Source organism: Panthera uncia (assembly GCF_023721935.1).
Source record: "Panthera uncia isolate 11264 chromosome B3 unlocalized genomic scaffold, Puncia_PCG_1.0 HiC_scaffold_1, whole genome shotgun sequence".
Taxonomy (NCBI): Eukaryota; Metazoa; Chordata; class Mammalia; order Carnivora; family Felidae; genus Panthera; species Panthera uncia.
The window spans coordinates 10010560-10031241 of NW_026057582.1; the positions used below are offsets into that span (position 1 = coordinate 10010560).

General features: G+C 56.5%; 1 protein-coding gene and 1 long non-coding RNA gene across 3 annotated transcripts; both read right to left on the reverse strand.

Moving 5' to 3' along the window:
* Positions 1 to 736: 736 nt before the first annotated feature.
* Positions 737 to 19956, reverse strand: OTUB2 (OTU deubiquitinase, ubiquitin aldehyde binding 2). Of its 2 annotated transcripts, XM_049612246.1 has the most exons (7): positions 19700 to 19956; positions 8901 to 9273; positions 8700 to 8795; positions 7219 to 7337; positions 3192 to 3276; positions 2406 to 2600; positions 737 to 1437 (listed from the first exon to the last, which is right to left on the reverse strand). In XM_049612246.1, the coding sequence occupies exons 2-7, from the start codon at positions 9006 to 9008 to the stop codon at positions 1195 to 1197; spliced, it is 846 nt and encodes a 281-aa protein (XP_049468203.1). In that variant the 5' UTR covers positions 9009 to 9273; positions 19700 to 19956; the 3' UTR covers positions 737 to 1194. The 2 variants fall into 2 exon arrangements, with proteins under 2 accessions (XP_049468203.1, XP_049468204.1); XM_049612247.1 differs by lacking the exon at positions 8901 to 9273 and having other exon boundaries at positions 19700 to 19951.
* LOC125909220 (uncharacterized) lies at positions 13103 to 15825 on the reverse strand. Its single transcript, XR_007453613.1, has 2 exons — positions 15258 to 15825; positions 13103 to 15214 (listed from the first exon to the last, which is right to left on the reverse strand). It is a non-coding gene; the product is annotated as an uncharacterized LOC125909220 (long non-coding RNA).
* Positions 19957 to 20682: the final 726 nt, after the last annotated feature.

Consider the following 20682-nt stretch of genomic DNA (forward strand, 5'->3'; position numbering starts at 1 on the left):
GCACTGTAGCACCAGTGGATTCTCCTGAATCCCTGCAGAATGGAACCTGTGAGCAAAGTCCTTAGGTCAGGGAAGTACCCCCTGTAAGAGCTCGCCACCTGTACCCCAAATCAACCAGGGCTCTTTGAGGTCCTGCGGCGGCAAGGTGACGAGATGTTAAGGGGCAGATCCAGGCGGATGAAGGAGGCAACTGCCAGCCAGGGCTCTAGGCTTCCAGGCAGTTTCCACAACAGAAATCTCCCCTACTCCCCATTTCCTTGTCTTGTCTCCATTCTTTCCCACCTGATTTCCCGCCAGCCCACAAACCAAGAAGGGGGAAAAAGAAAAGCCACAGACAGCCTTGCAAAACTCGTCTGCCCTGCCCAGCTGGAGTCTATGGCTGCGTGTGGGGTCTCCACCTGGAGGATTATCTGGGTTCTACTTGCAGGCTGTGATGGGGATGGTGAGACCACTTCCTGGTCTCAGACCCCAGTGTTCCTTGAGCCTGTGCTAAGGTGGGGCTGGCTGCTGAATCCTGAAGGGCCTGCCCAGGGGCAGGCAGTCCTGGACCTGAGAGAAGTAGAGGGGCCACAGCAACTTGAGCTTCATGCTGAAGGCCCCTTTCTAGACTTTGGCATAAAGTCTTTTTTTCCCCTCAAGTTAGGGGGAGGGAACAGGCCCATCGTGAATGTCTGGAACCATGCTGAAGTCCTTACATTCAGGTTGGCCTCACCTGGCCAGTGCTTCAGTCCGCCATCCACCACAGTCCAGTCCAACAGCTGACTGGACTGGATTCTTTTTTGTGGAACTGGTAAGTCACCGAGGACGGCCGATCTTGAGCTTTTCCTCCCAACAGAGAGGTACTACCCCTGGTGAAAAGGACACCAGAGGACCCTCTTTTTACACAACAGAATGTCAGCACTGGCAGCATCCTTGTCCAGATGAAGAAACAGGCCCAGAGAGGGGAGGTGACCTCCCCAGGGTCTCAGGGACCTGAGAGCAGAGCCAGGGATTCTGGCTTCGTAGCCCTGAGTTAGAAAGCATTTGATCCTCCATGAAAACAAATACTAAGAATATCACCAAGTTACCACAGTCCGTGACGGGTGGGCCACATTGCCGGCCACTTGGCCCAAAAGGCTGTACGTTTTCTAACTGTAGTCTAAGTTGCTTTAAAAAACTGCAAAGTCAGAATGTTCCATTTGGAATGTAGTCCCGTTAGGTGGCAGGCTCCACTGCGTGTCCTAAAAGTAATTCACGTTTATCGGCTGCATAAAGGATGTTGTAGTGGGATGTTTTATAGAGCAGGTAAACGGAAGGGGTGGCAGCCTCGGGGAACACGTGGTGGTTCAGGGCCGTGTCCATCTCGTCCACATACTCCACCTGTAGGGCGATGTTCAGTGCCTGAGACAGGGCTGTGATCTGGATGTGGTCACACTCCATGGCCATGGGCTCCACTTCCTGCAAAAGCCAAGATGCAAAAACCCAGTTTAGGAGGGAGGACAAGGGAGAAACCCGGCCCTGGCTTTGGTGGCCCCGGGTCACAGCGTCTGTGCTGGGAGGTCATCTTAACGACAACTCATCAGGGAGGAGGTAACAGCCAGGAATCTGCTAGGACTGCGAGGCCTGAATCTAGATCTGGATTCTGGGGTCTAGGTGTGTGTGGGAAGAGCAGCCTATACTACCTTGAGGAATCGGGAAGGGGGCACAGGAACATTTAAGCTTGGCTTGTTAATGCACAGAACCAAAGAACGTCAGAGCAGAAGAGGACTGGCGTGAAGGGATTTAACAGAGGCCAGGCGAGTGAGTCCAGATGCTGAAGAGGCAACAGAGAGAGGCAGAGATGGTGGCAGGCTGGCGAGTGGGTCCCCCATGACTAGGGCAGGTGCCTGCCCCTCGGCTCCTGCTGATTGTTGCCACGCAAGAACAAGGCCCTGAGAGCCGGATCTTGGAGAGGAATCCCCTTCGTCCTGAAAACTGCCCAACGTTTAAATGTTGGCTACGCTTTCAGATAAATGCGTCGTAGGCCAAACACATCTTAGGACAAATGTGACTCTGGGGCTGCTACTCCGCGGTTCTGTAAACGGTCCAATCCGAGGCCCTCGTTTACTCAGATGGAGAACCTGAGGCCCAGGCAGGGACAGTACTGGCCCAGAGCCACACAGTTCAGGCAGCTCAGGTAGGGTCTGTTTCTGGCTTGCTCGTCTTGTTCTGCAGTTACAAATGCAGCCGTGACTTCAGGTCCCCTGCCTAGGGATGCTGGTGCTCAAGTCTCTTGAGGGCAGAGGGCCTTGCCCAGCACTTCCCTGCAGCCCACACGCGGACCTGTCTGTCCTCCCCAGTGTGTACAATCCCAGGAGGTGGGTGTTGCACAGCAGAGCCCGGGCCTGGGGACTAAGTCCCCAAAGCCTGAGACCCTGAGGACCTACGTGAGTGCAGAAGTCCTCGATGTCCGTCTCCTCATCGATGAAGTGTCGGAAGAAGTCTGCGCGGTTCTTGATGAAGGCCGAGGTGAGCAGGCGCAAAAACTGCACGATTCGGTCGGAGGTGCTCTGGTCATTGAACACCTTCAGCAGGCTGGACACCGAGCCGTCCTTCTCTACGAGTTCCACCACGCTGTAAAACTGCGCCACGGGCTATCAGTCGGGGGAGGCCCGGGCAAGCCCCGCCCTCCTCCGAGGGGCCCTGTCCCCAGGATCCTCCCCTCCGTGTGGATTTCTGTTCTTAAATCCTCAAGTTGAGGTACCAAACTAAATCGATCTGGGACCAAAGTAAGAAGGGTACTCTGCCATGAGCGCCTCAGCCCAGAGCCATGTCTGGGGAACAGCAGTTGGGGTCTCCTTCCATCACTGTGGTGGTTGGGGTTCTTATTTACAGATTCAGAACTGAATCCTCCAACCCTGCCCCCTCGCCCCCTTCACGAGGGGGTCAGGGGAGTAGGGTGGAGAGGGAGTGCGTGAAGGAGGCTGGGGGAAGTTTCCAGCTTGAGAGCTACCTCCCAAAGGAGGTACCTCCTCTCCAGGAGGGCAGGGCCCCGTCCCCCCACATCCCCACAAGCAGGAAGCAAGTGCCGGTCCCTCCCCAGCTGGGAGGAGCCGGACGGGCAGAGCCACAGAGCCGTGGGCCGTGACGGGCTCCGGCCAATGCCGGCGGCTGTCTGCTCGGCCAGTGTGGGAGAACCTGGTCCCTCAGCCGTCCTGCCCAGGTTGACTCACAGCATTAAAGAAGTTTCGGAACTTGTGCTCTTCAAAACTGGCAGCCAGAAGGTCACTTGGGGTCTGCAGGACGCGCTCTTTGAACCTGAAGGGGGTGGGTTGGGGCTCACGCGGAACGCTTCTGGAGCACAGCTGTGCTGGTCAGTGCCTCCCGCTCTCACCCGCTGCCCCTCACACACCCGAGGAGGCGCGTGTCACTAATAGCTGAATGCCCACCTTTCACAGCACCTCCCTGTGGATCCCGCACGGACTTTGCTGCCCTCCCCAGTGTGTACGATCCCAGGAAAGGGGGTGTTACACCCATTTCACAGAATAGGAGATTGGGGTCATCACCGTCCACTCCCAGTCACGTTGAACTCTGTCCCTCCTTCCCGTCCCCGTGGTTCCCGCCGTATCCTTACCATCTGCGGCCTGGGCCGCTCCCAGCCTTCCCGTGCTCCTGGTCCCCTCACAGGGACCTCTGGAGTCACCTAGCACAGCCCTCTCCCTCAGGACACGGCTCCTCAGCACAAATGTCTGGCGGGGTGGGCCCTGCCTAGCTCCCCAACCTCTCCTCCCTTTTCACTTTTCAGCCTCCCTCCCCCCACCCTCCCCAGCCACTCCCATTCGCATTTCACTCCGTAGCACCCGTCCCCTCAGCCCGTGGCCTGTACCTACTCACAATAGCTAACTGTTCAATTTCCAAGATTTGGCAGCCAGTTACTAAACAGCCGTTATTTAAAAATCAAGGTGGGGGGGCGCCTGGGTGGCTCAGTCGGTTGAGCGTCCGACTTCGGCTCAGGTCACGATCTCGCGGTGTGTGAGTTCGAGCCCCGCGTCGGGTTCTGTGCTGACGGCTCAGAGCCCGGAGCCTGTTTCAGATTCTGTGTCTCCCTCTCTCTCTGCCCCTCCCCCACTTGCACTCTGTCTCTCTCTGTCTCAAAAATAAATAAACATTTAAAAAAAATAAAATAAAAAAAAAATAAAAATCAAGGTGGGGCACTTGGGTGGCTTAGTCAATTGGGTGGCCGACTTCGGCTCAGGTCGTGATCTCGTGGTCCATGAGTTGAAGCCGTGCGTCAGGCTCTGCAGACAACTCAGAGCTTAGAGCCTGCTTTGGATTCTCTTTCTCTGCCCCATAGTCTCTCTCATTTGAATATATTTTTAAAAAATAAATCAAGGTATGTAGGGGTTGCCTGGGTGGCTTAGTCATTAAGCATTTGACTTTGGCTCAGGTCATGATCTCACGGTTCAGGAGTTCCAGTTGGGCTCGAGCCCCGCTTCTGTCTCTCTCTGCCCCTCGCTCACTTGTGCCCTCTCTCAAAGAAAAAAAAAAAAAAAAAAATCAAGGTATGTAAACTTAACGATAAAATGAATTCTACTGAGACACACAGATAAATATCCAAACTCAGTTTCCTAACTATCTCTGCTTTCGAGGTTGTCCGTCTGTCGTGGACTGCACGACATATGCTGTAGCTTGTGTTTCTCCCCCCCACCCCACCCCCCCATCGACCCCATGACAGTAGCTTGAAAACTAGTCACAACAGGAGTATTTATACCACAAAATGGGCCTTCGTGCCCCGCGGCCGTTAAACCTTTGCCGGCACTGACAATCCTTCAGACCCGTCCAAAGGCCCTTGATCCCCCTCTCTGCTCCCACCGTGGGCCCCCAGTGGCACAGCCCCCTTCTGAGACCAGTGCTGGTACTCGTGGGGGTGTGGTGAGGAGCCCAGCAGCTGCCACGCCCCCCAGACACAGTTTAGCAGCGGAGATGATGAGTGACAAGTCACTGGGCTGGAGGGAGGGTAGTGGCCCACACAAGGAGTGGGGGGAGGCTCTGGGGAACCGGCTGGCACCAGCCAAACTGCAGCCCTGAGAAGGGAGGCCAGACTCTAGCGGGACATGGGGGACCCGGGTCGGGGGGTGTCACGAGGGACTAATGGCATGAGGAGGTGGTTTAGGTGCCTCATTTTGGGAGAGGGGGTGGTGAGGAGAGAGGGATGGTGTGTGTGTGGAGCAGGGACATCTAGACCAGGAGGTGAAGGCCTGTGGCCAGGGCAGGCGTGGGGAACACCCTGCTGGCAGTTGCTCTTAGGCTTTGGGCTCCCTTCCCTCCCTGGGTTCCCTGAACCTCGGCCGCCTTCCCACATTCATTCCTCGCCTTGACTGCTGAACACCCCCCACCCCCCGTACCAAGCACTGAGGAGTGGCACACGGGCCCAGCCAAGTGGGCAGACACCCCAGCCGGGGCTCCCACCCCTTGAGGTGAGTGTGGCAAGGAGGACAGCGTTGGGACGTGGAACACGGGCTCTCTAGGCTGTAAGGCAGCTTTCGTGTGACCTTGGGCAAGTCTTGTAACCTTCCTGAGGCTCCGTGTACTCAGCTGTAAAACGGGGTAACACGAACCTCATACATCCTACTGCCCCCTGGATACCCCCGCTGGAAGGCTCACAGATATTTTGGACCCTGCATCACCAGAACAGAGCTCCCCATCTTCCTTCGTCCCCTTTGCGGCAAGCGGCTTTCCCATCCTGGGAACGCTCAGGCCGAACACCCGGCAGCCCTCCTGGGCTCCCCTCAGCTCCGGCACCACAGCCACCAGCCACCCCCACGGGAATCTGGAACCCGACCAATTCCTTCCACCTGCTCACGAAGCCAGCGTCCTCTCCTCTCCCTGAGCACGCTCCTTGCTGCAGCCTCCCAGTCTGTCCTGCGGGTAGCAGGCCAGGCGAGCCTCTGCTCAAACCCTCAGCGGCTCCATCTCATTCAAGCTGAGACTCAAGGTCTCTATAGAGGCCCACGAGCCCCCCCACCCCTCACCTCCAACCCCTACTTAAAACTGCAACCCCCCAGCCCCAGACAACCGGGCCGCCTTCCCCGCCTAGTTTTTTTCCTACGACACTGAGCAGCACCCGGCACCTCACATGTTCTTTTCTGCTGGCCTGCCTGCTCCACAGGCAGGGAATTTTGTCTCTTCTCTGCTGCATCCCCAGGGCCTGCAACAGGGTCTCTGTGATGCCCTGCTGGGTGATGACTGCAGGGAGGGAAGAGGGTGCCCTGGAAGGAGTGTAGGGTGAAGGTAAACAGCATGCCGGGCTGGTACAGACACATAAGGGCCGGGCTTTGCCAGCATCACCGTGCTGGGTCCTCCCAACAACACCCTAAGTGTGCAAAATTATCCACCTTCCAAAGATGGTGGAAACGGAGGCTCAGAGAGGCAGGGTAACTCGCCCAAAGTCACACAGGTAAGCAAGAGAGTGAGGTCTGGCCTCAGGGCCCCGGGCCTCGGCATGGCACAACTCTGGGGGACACGGGTGGCGGGGGAAACCCCTGTACTGTACTGTCTCAACCCTCAGGGCTGCGGGGAGACGGCAAAGTGGGTCTGGCACCAGGGTCCACGGATCCAACCCAGGTGCTCTGTGACCTGTGTCTGCTCTGGTCCCGTATGCGTCGCAGAGTGGCCATCAGACTCTCAGGGCAGTGAGAGCTCCAAGGTCAAGAAGCAGGTCTCTTAGCTCCTTGCTGCTCAAAGTGTGGTCTGAGACCCAGCAGCGGCGGTGCCTCCGGGAGCTCAAGAGAAACAGAACCGCGGGCCCTGCCCCAGACTGGATGAGAACCACACCCGACAGGATCCAGGCGGGTTGAACAAATGGTGACGCTAGAGAAGCCCTGACCGAAGCCCAGACAAAGGCCTAGAGGGTCGCTCTGGGGGCAGCTGCTGGACAGAGGCCTTCCTCGGCAGCCCGTCAAGAACCAGGCCTGACGAGCTAGACGCCTGGTTACGCGCACCGAGAAACGGGCGGCCAAACGGGCAGAGCTCCTTTGCTTTCTCCTGGAATCTTCAGGAAGGCAGCCGGCGCGACCCACCCAGGTGGACTCGGGCCAGAGGGCTGGCGGCACCCGTGAGCTCACTGGTTCCACCCCCGTCGGGCTGCCCCCACCTCCGCCACGGCTGCCCACTCCCGGGTGAGGCGGGCTGTGCCCGCGAAAGCCGCCCCGCGGGGGTGGGGTGGGGTTCGGGGCCCAGCGCTCCCTCGAGGCCACTCACCTGAGGACGTCCCTGCTCTTCCCCAGCAGAGACTCCAGGTAGGAATAGCCCAAGGCCCGGTAGAAGCAGTTGCCGTCCCCCTTGGTCTTGCGGATCTCAGTGAACCTCTTGCTGAGTTCCTGTGGGGCAGAGAAGGAAATGGGGACATCCACAACACCGCTGACCCTCGCGTCACGTCCTGTGGGGACCCAGGCCCCCGTGTCCCCCGGTCCTCTCAGACCGGCTGCCCCTTCCCGGTCTCCCGGCTTCATCACAGAGGTTAAACGATGCTGAGCACGTCCTTGTGGCGGGCGGAGTCATGGCCCGCCTTCAGGCAGCCTACAGTCTGCGGGAGACAGACGGACGGACAGAACAGGGGAAGCACGGGGGCGTCTCAGAGCAGTGGCATCTACACCAGACTTCGGAAGTCTGGGAAGGCTTCCTGGAGGAGAAGTGGTGTGCGTGGCGGGGGCGGCACGGGTGAGCGGAGGCCTTGGGTGGGGTGTGACTGGAGGGCCAGGAGTCTGCAGAGCCGGTAGAAAAGGCCTCCGCAGACAGAACCAACCGTCCGCCCAGTCCTTCCAACATTTCTCAAAAGCTGCGGCCTCCCCACGCCACCCACCTCCGGCTCTGCTCCTGACTGCCCATGAAATGGCCCGGAGTCCCCCTTGCTGCCTCGTGGGGCTATAGTCGGGGTTCTGACAGCAGGGCACGGACTTCACGGCGCCGGGGAGTCCCTGCTCCCACCACAGCGACGAGGCGGCTTGGAGCTGACGGGGCCCATCCCAGGCAGGCCAGCAGGAAGACCATGCTCCTTGGGGAACCCCACCTCCTCTCCTGAGTGGGCGCCAGGGCACACGGGTCTGTGCCACCCAGCCCCCGCCCCCGGGAGTGCTCCCCACGGCCGCAGGACAGAAGCAGAGTTCTGCTGCCCCCCAGAGACGGACGGCGCCCAGGCTCCCCCTACTGCCCTGGTTCTGTGAGCTGTCCCTGCATCCTTCCAGCAAACCCCCCATTTGCGTAGCCCAGCTGGAGTGGCCCTTCCCCGCCGAGAGATGCCCTAACGCCGTGGTTATGGATGCGGCTGGCGAGAGAGACCAGGCTGCCTGGTCCGAACGCAGCTCGTCCACGCACTAGCTGCGGGACTGTGGACCTGTCATCTCATCTCTGGGCCTCGGTTTCCTCAGCCGTCAAACGTGGATGCCACAAGTACTGACCCTGCAATATCATAACGAGGTCTCAGTGAGTACGTAAAGCACTTAGGACAGCACCTAGCTTTAAAATAAATCACTGTCTATGTTTCTTTGGGTGTTTGTTTTGGCAACTAAAAGATTTCTCATTAAGGCAAATGCCCAACATCGAAATATTCTGGGAGCCCTTTAATTTGCCTGGAGCCCAGCCCCAGTGCTCAGCCTTTCTGCCTTCAAAGTGGCACCTTCACCTCTGGTCCCAGCTCCAGCCCCTTTGATCCAAGATCCTCTCCTCCTGAACCTCTGCCTCACCTGGATTTTCCTCTGGTAAATCCTGTTTTCAGGATGATCCCGAAGAATTGACAGAATGTCACATTTTTCTGATATTAGGTCGAAAGATGTTTCACTCTGAAAGAAAAAGCAGCAAAGCTGTGACCATTTCAAAGCAACTGATGGACTTCCACCAAGGAGGAAGCCTCCGAACTGCTAGTCACGTGACCTAGTGAACTTTACCTTCCCACAAAAGGCACGCGTGAGGACGCTCCCAGCATCCTGGATGCCCTGTTCCCTGGACAAGGGAGTCGGGGTCCGCCCCATCCAATAACTTCCGGCTGGGTTCATTTTAGAGCATCGCCCCTCAAACCTAGTAAGCCTTCATGCTGGAGCATGAGGTGTCCCCTCGTCTCCTGTCCTTCCTGCCTCATTCATTCGTTCTTTTGTTTGCCAACAATTCCTGACCGTCCAGCTCGCCCCGAGCGCTGTGCGACAAGCCAGAAACAAGTGAGAACCTCCGGCAGAGGCGCCACCTACCGGTCACAGTCCACACTGCAGCTCGGAAGGAGTCGGTCCGCTCCAACCCAGAGGCGGGGCTCTGCCGGGAAGAAATCTGCAGGGAGCGGTAAGGGCAGGAGACCTCTCCGTTTCAATAGCCAACTCCCTGGCAGCCTCCTCCCTGCCTCATGCTGTTCCTGCCCAGACAAGTGGGAGACGCACCCCTGCCTCCAGCCCACCCCCGGAACGGCTCTGATCTCAGCACGAAAATAACGGAAGAGGAACTGGTGTTAAAGCCATGTGTTGTTGAATTTAAGATAAGCGGCCCGGGTACCTGCACTCAAACAACCCAAGGAGACAAGTTACGCCACACCACGCAGGTGAAAGGTTGGGGTTACTGGGGATTTCTGGGAATGGAAATCCAGTTTCCCATCAATTTGCTGCCGTCATTTTCAACAGAGTCGTCACCACTTTGACTTTACGCCTCCAACCGCGCGGCCCTTTCCCGGGCAGCCTCTCTGTCTCCCCATGGACTCGACAGTGACCTCAGCTCCGCACCACAGGGCTCACAGAGGAGCCTTGAGGTCACAAGCCCCTTTCCACCTGGAAAGGCGGCTGGGTTTCTGATGATTAGATTTCTCCAAAGATCACCACCGGAAGCAGGGAGCTGGGTCACGAGATCATACGATGAGGTGGAAGGGACTCGCAGGGCTACCCGTCTCCACGCTGGACAGACTCAAGCTTCTGTCTCACAGTGAGCTTCTTTGGCTCTGATTCCTGTACCCAGCAGCCAGGACAGAGAAGCGCTTTGGCTGGTTCGGGACATTTCTCGGGGCCCGGATGCTCCCTGCCATCCAGGTGTCCGAAGCCACATAGGCCTCCCTTGGTGTAGAACATCTACCTGATTCCCCAGGGCCCCTCACAGGGCCTGGAACAGGGCAGGGGATGAGAGGTTTGTTAAACGAATAAAAGCCACCTCCTCCATGAAATCTCCCTGGCTGCCCCACCCCATCCAAGTCCGGCTTGGGCTCTCCCTTGAGCTCACACTATATTCCTTCTCTCCCTTTCTGGTGACCCCAAACATGCCTTCTCCTGGATTTGGGGGGGGGGGGGGGGAGTCAGGCCAACCGGAGAAAAACCTAAGAGTGGAGAAGGAGGATTGTGTTGTCCCAAGAAGAACAGGAGAAAAAGGGTTTCTAAAGGAGGGAACAGGCCCTGCAAATGCCTGGGTGGGGGTGGGAGGAAGAGATTCTGAGTTTTCCTTCTGGAAGCTTCCATTCCATATCCATCCTTCTTTGCAAAATTAACTTAGTTTCGGGCTCCTTCCTCACGTCGGCTCTGACATGACAGGGGCAGGGAAACCATCGGAAGTCCAATAACCATTTGGGGGCAGATGCTGCGGGGTTGCTTTTCCATCGGTCACCACCCATTTCCTCCCTACTTAACAGGGTTCCTGTTTTACTCCAGGCAGAGTGGTAGAAAATGACTTTCAGTTTTAGATAAAAGGAACCAAGCTCACAGGTCCTACCCCTTCCTCTTCCTTCCTGCCTTCAGTGCAGATGCAATGTCCGTATTACAGCAGCCATCCTGTGGCCGTAAGGCTGAAAGCCAATACACAGAGAATGGTTTGATGTTCTGCTGCTATGCTAAGCCCAAGATGTAGGAAAGGAGAGGCGCCATGATCGTATACCCACTACGTGCCATGGTCTGGGACAGAGCCTTACATATCCCCGTTAGCACATTTAACCCCCGAGAACAATTACCCTACCCGCTCTACTGACAAGGTCAGGTCCCTCGTGCCAGGAAGGGATTTAATGCAGATCTGACCGAGACCCATGGAAGCTCTACCAAGCCAAAACTGCTGGGCAGCCAGAGCTCCTGAGGGATCAAGGCTGCTAGACTGTGGCCCCAGCTGGGCAGACAGCATAGCTCTCTACCAGCTCACGGTCTAGCAGTATCCCCCAAGCCGAGGACACTCGTCACGGGGGGAACAAGAGACGGTTTACAGGTGTTGTCCGCACATGGGGTTAAAAGACATTGAGGCATGTGGAGGGAAAGTTATTCTCTATTCAATTTCCTTCCAACCTATTCACGCCAAGGAGAAAGTTGGCTTCTAGTATACCTTTAATGCCTTTAATGCTCTACTAGCCTCTTTTGACCAGCGAGCAGGGAGCCTAAACGTGTTCCATTTTCTTTTTCTTTTTCTTTTTTCTTTTTTATTATTTTTTTTTTTTAATTTTTTTTTCCAACGTTTTTTATTTATTTTTGGGAGAGAGACAGACAGAGCATGAACGGGGGAGGGGCAGCGAGAGGGAGACACAGAATCGGAAACAGGCTCCAGGCTCTGAGCCATCAGCCCAGAGCCCGACGCGGGGCTCGAACTCACGGACCGCGAGATCGTGACCTGGCTGAAGTCGGACGCTTAACCGACTGCGCCACCCAGGCGCCCCTTCTTTTTCTTTTTAAGTAAGCTGGATGCCCAGTGTGGGGCTCGAGCTCACGACCTGGAGATCAAGAGTCACAACTCTGCCAGCTGAGCCAGGCAGATGCCCCCAAGTATTCCATTTTTATTTGTAATCCTTTTTAGTTGTAACACAAGCCAGCTTTGGGGGCACCTGGCTGGCCCAGTCCATAGAGCTGTGACTCTTGATGTCTGGGTCATGAATTCAAGTCCTACGTTGGGCACAGAGCTTACTTAAGAAACAAGCCAGCTTTATTAACTTCCTTGGCGTATCTTTAAAAGTTGACGTGATTTGATCTATTCTAAATCACGGAAGATTTCTGTTACTGACATGACAACAGTTGCTGGCGAGCAGTTGATTTTGCGCTCCTACTGTGCCCTAATGGAGCAAATACCCACGGGACCCCGTAAGTTTCAGAATAGGAAGTCCACCTTTGCTGCCTGGGGGGAAAAGTAAGGTGGCACCCAGGTATGTTTAAACACAGCAGGTGCCCCGACTCTGCAGCACCCTCTCGCCCACAGTCTTATTTTACTCCCGAGTCCCATTAACCACCTCACTAACAAAAGTCCGGTTCTGGGTGGCTCAGTCAGTTAAGTGTCTGACTTTGGATTTTAGCTCAGGTCATGATGTCACGGTTCGTGGGATCAAGCACCACACTGGGCTCTGCACTGACCGTGGGGAGCCTGATCGGGATTCTCCCTTTCCCTCAAAGATAAACATTTAAAAAAAATAATAAAGTTGGCATTTGGGGCAAATTTATGTAAGCTACTTAATTTAAAGGGAAACTGTCAAATAGCACTTTGGGGGGGGGGGGTTGCTCTCGGCACTGAGAGCCAAGCTCATCACACTTGGGGCTAGAGAGACCCGCGGTCAACACTGGCTTCCCCTTCATTCCCGTTGCCAAGCCCCATCTTCTATGGGTGGTCCCTGTGGTATGTCGGTCAATAGGTACCCGTCTTTTTATGGCAGTAAAATATACCCAACATAAAATATACCCCCATAGCCACTTTTAAGTGTACAGTTGGTGGCATTAAGTATGTTCACGCTGTTGTGCGACCATCTCCACCATCCCTTTCCAGAACCTTCTCTCTATCCCCACCTGAAACTCTACCCATTAAACACCAACTCCTCATTCCCTGCACCCCACGCCCCATCCCAGTCCCTGCACCCACCATTCTGTTCTTGGTCTCTGAATTTGCCCATCCTAGGGACCTCATGTAAGTGGAATGTATTCGTTTTCTTCAAACCACGGAGTTGTTTTCTGTTTGCATGCGTTTTATTTTGTTTTATTTTTTAATTTACATCCAAGTTAGTTAGCTATAGTGCTATGATTTCAAGAGTAGATCTAGTGATTCATCCCCAATGTATAACACCCAGTGCTCATCCCGACAAGTGTCCTCCTTAGTGCCCCTTCCCCATTTAGCCCATCCCCCCCCCCACCCCTCCAGCAACCCTGTTTGTTTTCTGTATTTAAGGGTCTGTTTTGTCTTCCTTCCTGTTTTTACATTATTTTATGTTTGCATGTGTTTTAAACGTGTATACATATTATTCTACAGATATCGTGGCCTTTTTATTTTTCTTCACTCAGTGCTATTTAAGATTTAGCCCTCCTGACAAATGGTTGCCCAGTGGGTCTTCCTCTTTCTACCAGGGGTGATGTAGCCTCGGGTTAGCTCCAGCGCCCCCTAGTGGCCACAGGTGTATTTATTGGGCTACGGGGCGGGGGAGGGGTGGGCAAGAGGGTTTCTACCTTGGCGCCTTCAAGTCCCAGCCTGGCAGGCATCCAGAAGGCCCAAGTCAGCTGAAGTCACCTCCCCACCAGCATGGCCCTGGTCACAGCTCTGGGGAAAAACTAGTCTCAAACTCCAGGGAGAACCCAGGCACAGCCTCAATTTACTGGCCCATAAATCAGGTAGAATGCTCTGGGTTTGACACTGGCTAACTCTCATTGATGCTTTTTTTAAATTTTATTTTAATCGTGGCTGAGAACTTCCAGGATGTTACAGAAAAAAGGACAGGCCACGCCTGACAATGTCCCGTCAGACCTAATCAGGCCCCCTGCTGCGGTTTTAGCCCTTAACTGCTGGTTTGCAAATAGATGGTAAATAAGTCAGGCGGTTGGCAACTCTGTTCAGAAGGAAATGGCGTGTAGCAGGTTAAGTCGAGGCATATATTTCAAAGGGAGAAAAGGACATTTCTCCCATCACTGGCTCTTACCCAGCAGCCCTGGGAACCAGCCCCGCTAGCATGTGAGTTTGGCATTCAGACCAGGTCCGAGTCCACACTGGGAGCCTGGACATGGACTCCCTGGCCTGGTGTTCGCCTGCAGCCTCAGAGCCCAGGTGGAAATGAAATCACCTACCCGGGTGAGCAGATCCCGCCTCGAGTCTACACCCCCTCCAAACTCAGGGAAAGGCAGATTCCCCATTTTCCTCTGGTCTTCTCTCCAAAGCCTCTCTATAGACTGAAAACCTGGCCACGTAGCCCCAAGAGTTGCCTCCACCAGCCTCAGACCAGCCCTCCACCTATACCCCAATCCACGCATCCAGCCACTTTGGTTCGAAGCCCTGAAAGCTTCTGGAGAAGATGCCTTCAAGCGGGGATGGGGAGGTCTGATCCCACAGCTCTGCACCCCTGCCCGTGGGGACCCCACGTGCCCAGCGCTGTTCGAGGATCTCCAGGTACCCCCGGGAGATGATGGGATGGGCTGACATGGGCTGCAGGACAGGGAGGGGCGGAGCCGAATGGAGGGGCTCTGGCAGCTCTGTCCAACCAGCCCTAAAGGCTCGTCTCATGACATGACGTGTGACCCCAAGCAAGACCCCTGCCCTCCCATGAGCTCTCAGTAGGCTCCTCCTGGAATAGGTGCAGCTCGGGGTCTGAATCCAGACTCCCTGGGCTTTCAGGAGAAACGAAACAGTAGGAGAATAAAACCCCAAAAGATCACGGTCCTTGGTCACTTTGGTTCACGAGTGTGTGGACCCCAAGTGCTTGGAACAGCCGCTGGTGCCCAGCAGGTGCTCAGTGACAGCTTGGGGAATGAATGAAGCCACCTCTGCTGGGCATTCACTATGGCAGGTGCTGTGGATTATCTCATTTAAGCCTCGAAATATCTGTTTTACAAACAGCAACGGAGGCACAGAGAGGTCAAACCATTTGCCTGAGGTCCCACAGTGTGACGATCTCAGGTAGGGACATGGACGCAGCTCACCCAGCACATCAAAAGTATTCAACAGACCCGGCTGCCTTTCTGCACCTTCTCACCCTCCACGAACAGAAGCTACTTGGCCCTGACACGTGCCCTCTTGTCACATCCCGCCAGCTCCTCAACTGTCAGGCCTCGGGCTCACGCCTCTATCACCACCGCCCCATCAACGTACCCTTTAGAGCATCTGTGGACACCCCCTAGCCCAGGCTCTGAGGTGCCAGGAGGGCTCTCACAGGCCGACCCTGGGCCCCGGCGGCCAAGGCCGGCCCTCAGCCAGCCGGACCTCCCTCCACGGCTGCTGCACCAGCAAGGCTGACCGTGGGCTGACTCAGTCTCGTTAACCAGGCCCAGCACCCCAGAAGCCCCAACTCACCGCGTGGCCTGACCTCAAGCCACCAGCTCCTTCACAGTAGAGGCCGGTGGCCTGACCTCAAGCCACCAGCTCCTTCACAGTAGAGGCCAGAGCCTCCAGGGCCACCTGCCAACAGGGCTCAGAACCTGGCCCACCCCCGCTCTCCTCCCAGAAGGTCCCTGTTGCTTGCAGAGGCACCCCGAGGGCTCCAGGCCTGGTCTTGACTGCCTGGGGCCGGGATCTCCACCATGACTGCTGCCGGAGCTGGAAGGAACGCCCTTTGAACTGTCTACATTAGGGTATGACGTATAATACATGAACGTACAGAATGATCAATTTTTTAACGGGTGAGTGATCAAAATGTTTGGAGGCCAAAGATTTAGGAAAGACCTAGTGCCCTGAACTGGTTTCCTGTCACCGCTGTGACAAGCTAGCACAACCTCAGTGACTTAGAAACCACAAAGATTTAGGGATGCCTGGGTGGCTCAGTCGGTTGGGCGTCCGACTTCAGCTCAGGTCACAATCTCGCGGTCCGTGAGTTTGAGCCCCGCGTCGGGCTCTGGGCTGATGGCTCAGAGCCTGGAGCCTGCTTCCGATTCTGTGTCTCCCTCTCTCTCTGCCCCTCCCCTGTTCATGCTCTGTCTCTCTCAGTCTCAAAAATAAATAAACTTAAAAAAAAAAACAACACAGATTTATTATCTTGCATTTCTGAAGGCTCTGGGGGAAAAGCCATCTCCTTACCTTTTCTCCTTTCTAGAAGCTACCTGCGTTCCTTGGCTTCGTGATCCCCTCCTTCCACTGTCACGACTCCTCACTCTGGCCCTCCCGCTTCCCTCACGTTGCTCTCCCCACCCACCCCCGCCTTATAAGGACCCTTGTGATTACATCATTGGACCCACCTGGGTGATACAGGGCACTGGCCCATCTCAATACCCGTAACCTCATCACACCTGTGATGCCCTTGTTGCCACGTGAAGGAGCCCGTCCCCAGGTTCTGGAGATTTGGTGTGGACATCTTCAGGGGGCTGCTGCTCAGCCCAGCACCCGCATGCCCCTTCTCGGCTGTTCAGCTAAGGAAACGGGGAAGGCCCTGCATCCGGGCTCCCGCCCCTCTTGGCTCACAGCTGTTGGCTCACCTCGCGGAGACCCCGAACTCAGACCCCAGCCACCCCTCATTTGACACCGGCCCTCATACAACATCGCGTAAAGGACCCTCAGATCTTCATTTCTGGCCCTGACCTCTCCCTGAAGCTCCGGCTTCAAACGGCCACCAGCCACCAGGATGTTTGGCCGGCATCCCCCGATGACCGAGCCCTTAAGAGTTCTCTCGCTCCACACCTGCCTCCCCGCCAGGGGGCTCCAGCTCCCCAAAAGGCCCCTCCATCCGGCCAGAGCTCACGCCAAACCCAGGACCCCCGTCGGCTCTGCTTCTGGGTCCCATCCGAGCTGCCACTCTCCGCCCCGTTGACCTCCTAGCTTCTGCTCCGGCCCCCCTTCCCCACCATCCTCCGCAGCAGCCAGCGCAGGCCGCTTAACATGAAATCCGGCCGAGGGCACAGCTTCCCTCCCTCAATTCCCTCCAGGGGCTTCCCTCACTTCGGAAGAGACTCAACCCTCCGCCGACCACCTCCCGGGTCCTACAACATCGGCCTCACTGACCTTATTCTCCCAGGTGGTCTCATCCGGCCTGGCTTCCTCCAACCCCGTATCCTTTGCATGGACAGAGACGTCATCCAAGTCAACCACCTTTTTCCTTGTCAGAAATACGCTACGGTTCTCGCTCCCTCTCCCACCAGCAGAATAAAACCCAGATCCCGCAGCATAGCCTGTGAAGCCTTTCTCAGTACATTCTGACTCGACCTGCATGTCTAGACTCCTCTCTCTTCCCTCCTCTCAGCTCCCTGCATCCACACAGACCTTTCCCAGAATATTCCATTCTTAGCCAAGTTTCCAGGCCTTTAAGCAAGCTGTCCCACCCGGCCTGGAATGTACTCTTCCACAAATCCTTCCTGAACACTCCTGTATATGCTTCAAAACCCCATGCAAAAGACCCCCTTGTGAAGCCTTCCCTGATATCCCCTGCACCCTCTGAGTGTACCAGCTTCCTGCCATGCTCCCAAAGCCCTCGGTCAGGCCTCTTAGGCCATGACCAGTAGCTCAGGAATTGCTTGTGTCCAGCTCTGTCTTGACCAACAGGCAGTGAGTTCCTACGAGAGGTCAGGCCCCTAATCTGACTCATCTCTGTCCATCACGGGGCCTGACTAGGGTGCCTGCCGGGGGCTTATTTGACAAATAAAAGAACAAAGCATCGAAGGGCCCTGTTCGCCTCGGACCCTCACTCATTTATTCACCAAATGTTAAATGCATTTTGAGTGAGCCCCCTCTACCTACAGCCCCTGCCAGCGGCAGCCCCAGGCCCGGACTTCATCCGGGCCCCTGCCTTCCTAAGGGGCCCTGGGACCCTTCCTCAAGCTTAGCCCAGTGACTTTGAAACGGGAGAGGGAAGAAGACGCTTTATTTCCCAAGGGCATTCCTCTGCTCCCCACACATCCAGCACCATTCACACCACGTGGAAACATCACCACCACACAGCCCACATAGCACGGTGCATGGCTAACAGTAGGTGCTCAATAAATGCTGGGTAAGCAAAAGAGAACGGACCCTGCGCAGCCCTCCCCCACCCCGTGATTCCCAGGCAGGCATCCTAATCGGTGCGTTAACCACTTCACCCCTCTCCGAGGCACCCAAGCCCTCCCCATCACGGGGTGAAGGGTTGGTGCTTTTTGACCCCATTGCCCTCCTACTTCCGGTCTTGGGAATCCAGGTCAGGGGGAAAGTGGAGTCAGGGGCCTCCCCGTGTAGCACAAGGCCCAAAAGTTCAGGGCCCAGCCCCCACCCTCCCGGCCCTCTCAGCTTCCCAATGGCGGCCAGAAGGCATGCCAGCCTCCAGCTCCAGGGTGGCGTTTTAAACCCACCATTACCCCAGCCCCTGCCACTCCCTAGTGGGCGATACAGAAGCATCTGGCCCCTTCCTGGCGCAGGCGGGCCAGGGCAACCCCTGGGCACCGGTTAGAAGCAGGAAGTGGATGCTTCTAGATGCCCCAGAGGCCCTTCACCACGCCCAGCAGCAGGCTGGTTTGTCAGGACAGCCCCGCCTTAGGTGACCTGGCTGCCCACGCCAGACGCAGAATGTGCCAGGCCACGACCAGGCTTTGACCCGTGCCCTGGCCCAGCAGCATCCTGAAGGGGTGACCATTTCCCTGCGCAGACATGGGAGGGAGGGAAGGAGGCCAAGAAGAACCAGACATCTGTGTACGTCCACTTCCAGGACTCTTGTCACAGAAACAGACAGAGCTAGTTAGCTGAGCTTGCTCTCCACACGCGGTGACTGGCAGGGTCCTCGGGGCAGCCCATTGTACAGATGTGCAAAACAGTGCTGGGCGCGGGGGTGGGGGGAGTGGTGGAAAGACCAGTCAAAGCCTCCTGGCTTTCCAAGGGGTGGAGGTGGCATCTGAACTCAGGGCTGTGTGACCCCAAGCCACCTAAGAGCCCTTACGCTCTACAGGCTCCCTGGAGCAGGGGCCCCAAGACGGAAGGGGTTTCCGGGAATCACACACCTGGTCTCCCTTGCAGACTGTCTGACCCCTCACCGCCCCCACCCGCGACCGGGAAGGTGGACTAATGTAACCACAAAGAGCACTGGACTGGGAGTCCAGAGGCTTGGGTTCAAGTCGCAGGTCTTCCACGATCAGTCCCAGCCCCCCTTCCTTCTCTGGGCCTCAGTCTCCCCACCTACCCAAGTTCCAGGTTTGGCCTGGCTCAGAGTGCCTCTGGGGCCATTTCTGCTCCAACAGTACTCTGCATCGGGGGTTCCTCCAGTCTTTCCTTTGCCTGGACCCCTGATTCACGTGCCTCACACCTTGAGGCAACCTCTCCATGTGGGTCCTAACTGCAAACACCACCTGTTGATCCGTGGGATGCGGAGGATGTCCAGCGACCCGCTGCTCCGGCAGCACCTAGGTCACGTGTGGGGCTTGGAGGGGGAGGTCTCCGATGGCAGAGACCTTGGGTGAGGGGGGCCGTGAGCTGCCCACCGAGGGGCTACTTAACAAAGGGGGCGACCCTTAGCCCTGGAGCCTCCCAGTTCCTGGCTCCCGTGGAGGACGCCAACTTTGCGCCCTCAGGCCGCACCCGCGGGGACACCGGGGACGTGAGCGCCGGGGACTGGGGGCCCTTGAGGCCGGGCTGGGTCCCCTTCCCGGGGCACCCACGGGGGACGGCGAGGCCCTTGCCGGGCCCTGCAAGGCCTTTCCAAGAAAGACGGGGGCCCCCAACATCCATCCCGACTCACTATTCCCAGAGGTCCGAACACTGCGGGACCCGCGCTGGGGGCCGAATCTGGCGCTGGTCCCCGGTCCCGCGAGCGCACCTGCGCCCGGGCGGCGAGCCTGCCTACCGCGCCCCGCTTCCCCTCCCCCACTCCCCCCCCCCCCCCCCGGCCCCCGCCACGATCACTGACCATAGCGACCGGAGCCGTCGGGACAGGTCCCGCCCCAGCGAGGAGCGATCCGGTGCGGGAGGGCGCCGCAGGAACCACTGGCGGGCTCCGCCAGTAGGTCGAGGCGGGGGCCTCGAGGGCGTGGGGGCGAACGGAGAATACACCCGACCGCTCCGCAAACCACAGGTTAGACCTTCACTGTGTCCCAGCAAGACACACGCTCCGTTATTGACGTCTGAGACGGGCAATCAGAAGTCGGAGCACAGGACGTCACAGAAAGTGGGTGGGACTTCACTCGCCTTCCGCCTATGCTTTAAGGCCCCTTTGACAGGGAACCGCCCCCTTTTAAAGACAGCGAAGGCTTTTAACTAGCAAAGGAGTTTGCCCAACCCAGAAAGACAGGTTTTAGTTTGTAAAGGCTGAAGGGCTTTTGACCAAAACTGCAAATTGACGTCTTCTGAAAGATTAGTTGGCTCTCATTAATTCCCTAAACAAGGCCACCTAAGTATAGTTTGCTCAAGATCAGAGGACAGGTGCTTAGGGAACACGTGCCCAATAACATTAAGTTACCTGCCTGCCCTTGTGTAGCTTGTAAATAATATTTTACCCACTCCCAACTCATGAATCAGTAGGTTACCAGGCACTCAATTAATGGTTGTTGAATGAATGAATTTCTAGGATCGTTGATTCTGTGCCTCTGAAATTGCATGGCTCTGCATGTATGGCATAGACGTGAATCAGGTTTGGTGACTCAGCCTGTATACAAGCTCATTATTACTGAACATCAAACACAGGAATATGTCTCATTCAAACATTCATTCACCAGCCCTCCACCCCTAGAGGAGATGCTGTGGGTGGGGGAGGGAGGGTTTCCGGGGAAGGGGGGTCCAGTGTATTGCATGTGCCCATTTTACAGGTGTTAATATTTCCAGGAGTGTATTAAGCCATCCCCATTCCCACGCTCACTCTCCTGCCCCAGGCACCAGGCTCGGCTATTGGATAAA

Excerpts from the sequence above, each read along its gene's own strand:
- OTUB2 (XM_049612246.1), bottom strand. The coding sequence starts at position 9,008 with ATGAACCCAGCCGGAAGTTATTGGATGGGGCGGACCCCGACTCCCTTG. Across the intron at positions 8,796-8,900 it reads CGCGTGCCTTTTGTGGGAAG|AGTGAAACATCTTTCGACCT; the intron begins GTAAAGTTCACT and ends TTTTTCTTTCAG. Across the intron at positions 7,338-8,699 it reads TTTACCAGAGGAAAATCCAG|GAACTCAGCAAGAGGTTCAC; the intron begins GTGAGGCAGAGG and ends TCTGCCCCACAG.